We start from the raw sequence: 7446 nt of genomic DNA on the forward strand, positions 1-7446 counted from the left end.
CTAGTAGTATCATTCCATGTTTGACATCACCAGCTCTCCTTGACCTGTTGGGAGGGAACACATTTTCCTGGGGAGCCTTAACTTTCTCTCCCGAGTAAAGTAAGCGGAAATTTGCCCTTACTGGACGAGAACTGCCAGGGAATCATCAAACATACTGGTTGAAATAAGAAAATACTTTTTGATAGGATGGTCATTTTGACTGTAGCTGTTCGACCCAGACATGATTGAGCCAAGTTGAGCCTTCTTTGGACATCCATATTAATATTTCTCAAAACTATGGAAAGTTGGCCCTAGGTGTATTTTGTTAGGTTGCCGCAATATATATAGCCAAATATCTTCTAATTTTGGCCTCCTTCTCTGACTTGTTAAGAATACTTGTAAAGCCAATGATTGGCTAAAATTCTGTAATCTTGTTAGGAGTGCTTACAGAGATTTGTATTGGGTTTGTCAGGTACACTAAGATGTCATCCTCGGAAAGTGATATTTAAAATTCATCGACCCAGAAACGAATTACTCTCACTCATTTACTTGCCTAATCTTTAACTTCAGGGGTTCCGACTTCAGGTTTTGATAATCTCTCATGTTAAATTATGTACACTGTAATGGACCAAAATGTGGTATTGATGCTACCTCCACCTCTAAAGATGTGGAATGCTTTATGGTAAGCTAAATAAAGCGGCAAGTGGTGGCAGCTACACATGGCACCATGTTGTCACTTCTGGAAGCAGGCATGGTCACCTTGGGGTTCAATGCCACCACCTTTTGCCACACATAAGCAGTTGCTGGAAGAGTTTCTGGACCCAATCTGACAGCTGGGAGAATCCCAAAGGGGGGGAATTGGCAGTTAGATTATCCACCAGCAATAGCATTAGGAATGTTTATTGAAGGATTCCTTCCTCATGTCGGGGAATAATTCAAGCACTCTATGAAAGATACCAATGCTGTAGAACTGTAGTTACTAATAAGAGAAAGAAAAGTTACTGACTCACCATCCATTGTTTCCCAATATGTGCCACAATGTGGTCTCTTATTCCGTTGCTGCCTTTAATATGCTATGGACCAAAGCTATGTACCTATCAGTTGTTTCTGTTTTCATTACATTAATCAGCCATAGAAATTCTTAGATGAATGATTTTTAATGAAATATTGTTGTAGGTGCAGCGACAGAAGACGAGATCAGAAATGCCCTTCTGGAAACCCTGAAGGAAGCATGCCGTGATCCCCATGAAGTGTCCTACTGCGAGTTTGAAGATTACTACGAGGGTTTGAGTATTGGCATCTTTAAGGACGAAGATTTTGTTAATATTTTAAGGAATTCCTGGGGAATATAAAGAACGAAGTGGCTGCATAAAGAACACGTCATTAAAATCTCTTGTACAGTGTTTGCCGAATCTAATGGACCTTCATCATAAACCTTATTCCCCTTTTAAAAGTTGCCCTGTTTATTTTAAGGATCCATTTAATTGTGTGTACGCATTTATTACTATGATATTTTAGAGTAATTTTAAACACCAGTTTGTACACGGAGACCTCAGTCACAATGTCCGCCCCTGGTGCGCTAATTGTATGCCAGCCACAGAACAGCATTTGTGTTTTGAAAGTGGTACTTATACTTGCGGCGTAGTCGCCCGTGTCAGTTATCCTTTCTGTGTTGACTGGCACCGAGCCCAGCAGGCCTATGGTTTGATAGTTCACATTACAATAAAATGAGTAATGTGTTTGGAAACCGCTTTGACGCTCTACCCAGCGTTATGTATTGTAAGTGTTGAATTGTGATGTATGATTAGGCTTCGTTTCTCTGCGTGCATTGCTATCTCGCAGCAGGATGCCAAGAGTGAATGAAGATGAGATTCAAGGACTGATGCAGCATCGACGCCTTACTCTGCACATGCCGGAGGTTAACAGAGCCTAATTACTTCCTGTATTTATGATTATTTTTCCCTGTCAGACCAAGTTCAAAGCAATACAAGGCCGATTTAAGTACTCCTGCTTTTTCCTCCTGCCTTTCCATCTTCTTCAGCAAAGGACTCAAAAGAGTAAAGGGCTACGGGTGCTTAGCTGGTCCATTCCCCCTTCTGGACCCTCGGCCTCCTGGATATCATAAGAGGACCAAAGGACTCTGGCTCCACTATCTAGAATGTAGCTGTTTACATCATTTGTTTTTTATCGGAATTAAATCAATTTAGGTGCAAAAAGAGGGATATGTTTGGTAGGCATCAATAAAAGAAAAGTTTGGAACACAAATGTTGAAAATAAGGCGCTAAATACCTGCCTGTTTATCTTACATATGAGAGTTCATGTCAAGGTCAGTGTTGAAAGGCGTTGATTATAAATAATTTATGAGAGAATGGGCAAGATGAAAAATGTATATAAACTAAAATTGTAATTGGTGATAACGATCTAAGAAACTGATGTAAAGCATAACCATTATGCTGGATAGAATAAAATAGAAAAATACAAGTGAGAGAAAACCAGGTATTAGTCAGACGCTCAGTGTGATAATGGCTCAAGTGATACCTTATTTTAAATCTCATGGTTTACAGTGATACCGGCGCCTTCATTACTTAAACTGTTGTGGCATGCTAGTGGTCAATAAAGACTATTCTCCTCAGTCAAGTGATATCTGGAAAAGCGCACAACTGGCAGTAAAACTCCACCCGTGTCAGTCTTGGTTCCCTTGCGAACCTGATGCGAGATTCACCGACACTCCCATGTTCCTGGGTTATAACTGTTGTAATGTCAGTCAGTTACCACTGGTGTCCAGGGCCCCAGTGCTGTTGGGTGCCAACCTAGATAAGCAAGTACCTCTCTGTAGCACATAATTCTCTCAGGGTAGTCAACCAGAGTAGTGTGAGATTTTCTAAAGGAGGTTGTGTAGCTTCTCCTTATAAACTAATTGCCCCTATCTCAGTGCTTTACTTTGTAAAAACTTTTAATACACATAAAAATACCCTGAACCCTTTTTTGGGCATTTGGTGCAGAGCGTTCTTAAACCGGTATAACCCATTTTTCTACAAAATGTATATGTTGGGGACTCAAAAGGTACCCAGATTTTGTAGATTCCCCAGAGGGAACCGAGAAAATAGCAAAAATCTAGAAAATGTAGTTTGGAAAAAAAATAGGAAAAAAGTGCTGTGCAAGAAATTGTATGCTTGTTCTCTTCAAAAAATGGCATCAACAAAAGGTTTGCTGTGCTAAGATCACCGACTCCCTAGCTTTCAGAAATATGCAGAGCTGTAAAAAAAAAATCTTTTTTTACTAGCGCTTTTTTGCATTTTATTAATTGGTAGTTTTTGCTGTTTGTATTTCTCTGGCGTTTGTTGTGGAAACAGGTGTGAAACCCATGAGTGAACCTGGAAAGTTATACATTTCTGAAAAATAAACAAATTTCGGTATTCGGGAAGGGGTCATTTGTGTAGATTGCTCATTGTTTTCCATAAGTAATTGATTGTTTAAATTAAAAAAAATGGAAATATCTAGGAAAAAATAGAAATGGGACACCATTCTCCTCTATAATTTTTTTCCCCTATAGTCAATTTACAAAAGTATTATACTGTTACTTATGCGAGATACTTCTAACTGCAAATTCCTCACCTTTAGAATGGCCAAAGGAGCCAGAGTTTCAGCAGCAGTGTTCCTATACACTGGCAGGAGGTGTCATGTGGCACTGCGTAGGCTTTGTACCTCCGCAGGCATGTCGGAATGGACCCCCGTATAGGTGCCAGTTCTTAACTTTCACTGCCTTCCAATGCAGATATGGAGCTCCACTTCCAATTTTTGTCATTCTTACAACAACTCCACAACTTGGAGACGGTGTAATATGGAATACTGTGTCCTCCGAAAACGATAGCCTTTAAAATGTAACGATACTGTGAATAATGGAAACTAGGTATAAACTCGGGCGCATAACTAATTGTAAAGGCAAATAATACTAGAATAATAAACATGATAGGTGAGTGCTCCTAAGGGAGAGGGGTAGGTTACCAATCTATCCCACAGACCCCAAAATAAATTCTGGGTACATCAATATTCACAAAGAAGTTCCCCCTGAGCACTTCAGAAAATCAATAATATTAAGTACATGTATTTTTATAATGCAAAGATTCAACCATAAAAGTGCAGAAGCAGTGCAAATTTCTTTCTGTTTTCAAAATAAGGTCCATATAATAAAGTTCCAATTGTAGAACACCAAAGCTCAAATATTCAGCATGGAAAGTGCATCCAGAAGAAGTTTAATAGTTGTCATCCAAAAGAATTTCTTTGCAGCCAACATGTGTTTCGTCATGCACAATTTACATGCATCATTGACTTCATCAGGGCTCAATTACTAATCCATGTATAATAAAAGCAAGAGTAATCACAAATCAATATGAATCTGAATCGTCCCCAGGGCCGGAGGGTGATGCTGAGGGACTGAGCTCTCTCAGGGACACACTAGGCACACCACAAAGAGAGACTCTACACAAGGTTATATAAAATAGCTTTTGTATTATACATACAGCACATTAGACCACAATCACATACATCACTTTGCCAACGAGGCGATTGTCATAACCTCACATAGATCATAAATCACTTGGCCACTAAGCATGGTCATAACATCATAGTTAGTGCATCAAGTAAATATGTATAGGTTGCACGGTTCATAAAAATACCATCCTGTACATAATAAGCAGATCCTGAAATGATACTCGTTATTCTGTCATTACACGGCCTAAAATTACATTAATCATAACATCATGGCATAAAATGCAGGCTGGGTTAGAGCAAGTCCACATACATCACCAGGTAACATTACACCTTTGCAGCCTGTTGTAATAAACACCTCATCACCCAGTATGATCATACATTTTAAACACATAAAGAGTGTTATAAGTAAAATACATAATCTCCAAGACCCATCACTGCACATCGTTCGCCATATGTTCATAGAGCACAGTGCTTCTGAGCTTCTAATGCTCATAATACGGTTATGAACACACGACTACAGGGCACAGGAGCACCGGCGCACCTTTTATAGGTATTGTGGTAACGAAGGCACGTTCATGTGAATCATAAAGCCTTTCACCATGAAAATACATACCGCAGTGCCCTTGCACATTTATTAGACTTGTTACATTCGATATACTATGTAGGATGCAGAAGCCTCTGGCGCCTCTTGCAGGGATTACGGTACTCTGGGCCGGTGCAAAGCTCAGCACTCCATCTCACCCTGCCCCCGCCCCGGGGAGAACTCGGGCGTAAATGCCCTCTACCAAAGCACCCGCACTGAACAATGCGCAAGATCTAGTGAACGACTCCCCCGTTTTGGAGGGCCACCACCATGTATGGGCGCCCTCACTTGGTCTCTCCCCCACTGCAGGGAGAGTGGTCAAACTATGTTTGGGACACCTGTAAGTCCGTAGAGCGACACACCGGTCTCTGGGACACACAGGATATTCCTAACAACAAAGATCCCCGGATTGGATGCACGCCTCTGCCCAGGGCAGACTACTGAGTGCACATCAGGGTAGAAGCACTCCAGTAGGTCCCTGCTGGTGCCCTGGGGGCACTGTAGAGGAGAACACAATAGTCCTTGGCAGTGTGCAGCACGTAGAGCCAGCAGCATCTGGTTACAAATCCCACGCAGTGTCTAAAATCACAGGGTCACAGACCCTGTACTTATATCCCTAGAGTCTTTGTTCTGGGGGCACTTAAACAACACCCCCATTCATTCCCCACCCCTGGCTCCAGACACACTACAGGGTGGCGGGTGCAGTATTGTCAAACACTGGCACAGCCCTATTTAAGCGCAGGTGACAACTCGTCCCACCACTCTAAATGCTGACCAGGCCAATTCAGCCTAACTGTGAGTCACCCAGGAAATGCAGGACACAGCTCAACTCCCCTTGTGACGGTCTATAGTGAATGCACATCCCCTGATCTTGTCAGTCTAAACTAGTCTTTGAATTCGCAACCAGACAGGGCGCAAAGCACACAGAAATGCCCACTTCTAAAAGTGTCATTTCTAACATAGTAATAACAAATCCACTAATAAGCAGGATTTATTACTACTATTCCAAGTATGGCCAAGCTACCCCTTTCATATGAGAAATTACCACTGAATCATATATCTGGGAATTCCCAATGCAACCTATGAGAGGAGCAGCCTCACAGCAGTGAGAAACCAAATAGGCTCACTACCAGGACACGCCACACAACACACCCTGCCCATAGGGCTACCTAGGGGGTGACTTGTATTTAGTAAATAGAGAGTTTCAGATGTGGCAAATACTTTAAATGCCACATCACTGTGGCATTAACTGCTTATGTAGGCACTGCAGCAGCAGAGGCCTTAGGCCGGTTTGAAAGGCTACTTCGGTGGGTGGCGCAAGCTGAGCTGTAGGCCCACTAGTAGCATATAATTTGCAGGCCCTGGGTATATGGGATGCCACTGTACAAGGGACGTACAGGTAAATTAAATAGGCCAAACAGGTGTAGACCAATCTTAGCAAGTTAACAGGAGAGAGCACATGCAATTTAGCACTGATCAGCATTGGTAAAGGGTTCAAGTCATAAAACCAACAAAAACAGGTCAGAAACAATACAAGAGGAAGGCACAAAGTTTGGGGATAACCCTGCAAAAAGGGCCAGTTCCAACACAACTCCCTTCCAGCCTAAAGCCAGGGTAGACTAATCAATACCCTGATGTTTTTTTTGCTTGGGGCGATAGAACATCAATCAGAGTACTTGTAGAGCGCGCTACTTACCCGTGTGGGTCTCAAGGCGCTGAGGGGAGGGGGTGGGGGAGGTGCTGCTACTGCTCGAAGAGCCAGGACCCACACTCGCAACTGCAGGGGCATGTTCCCGTTCTACCCCAAACTGAACCCATGTGGATTCCTCTGTCTATGCTCCCAGGACCAACTAAGCTAACCCATGGAGACTCCTTAGCATTCCACGGCCAGAACCAGACACCGGGCCATCCAAGAGTTTCTGGTCCCTGCCATCTTACAGAGTGGGGGCGATAGTCCCAGGTGCATAGCATCCTTGCTCGACTCTACCTCCCTCCAGTGCTGGAGTTGTACACTGCCTCTGGTTACTCAGCCTAGGGTCTGCATCCTCAGGCTAGCCAGGGGCATTGGCGAGGCTCTCTTCCCTCTACCCCTCCTTCTGGAGTTCCTCACCCTTCTCCTAGGAGTTGTACCCTCAGAACTAGAATTGTCAGGGTGATGGTATCAGCCATCCCACACAATTATGCCACCAGTTCAGGGGTTCCACCCTGCAACTGGTGTCCCATCCCAAGGACCACGCCCACGGGACGAACCGAGGTCAGGAGCGAGTCCTCCCTCCCCCTGCACCCCCTTCCAGAGTTCTGCATCCTCCCACCTGGCGTGATATCCACAGAAGACAACATGGTAGTGACACTGCTAGCAGTCGAACCTCCCTCCAGGTCAGGAGTTACATCCC

At 43.4% G+C, this 7446-nt stretch overlaps 1 protein-coding gene across 3 annotated transcripts in view; it reads left to right on the forward strand.

Annotated features, from left to right (window-relative positions):
• The window catches only part of CAPS2 (calcyphosine 2), an 887654-nt gene extending 884255 nt beyond the window's left edge, over positions 1–3399 (forward strand). For all 3 annotated transcript variants that reach the window (XM_078678143.1, XM_078678133.1, XM_078678152.1), the window contains one exon: positions 1156–3399. In XM_078678143.1, the coding sequence (XP_078534269.1) occupies positions 1156–1331 (176 nt within the window). In that variant the 3' untranslated portion in view covers positions 1332–3399. The remainder of the gene's footprint in view (positions 1–1155) is intronic.
• Positions 3400–7446: the final 4047 nt, after the last annotated feature.

The sequence above is a fragment of the Lissotriton helveticus genome, chromosome 1_1, assembly GCF_964261635.1.
Source record: "Lissotriton helveticus chromosome 1_1, aLisHel1.1, whole genome shotgun sequence".
Taxonomy (NCBI): domain Eukaryota; kingdom Metazoa; phylum Chordata; class Amphibia; order Caudata; family Salamandridae; genus Lissotriton; species Lissotriton helveticus.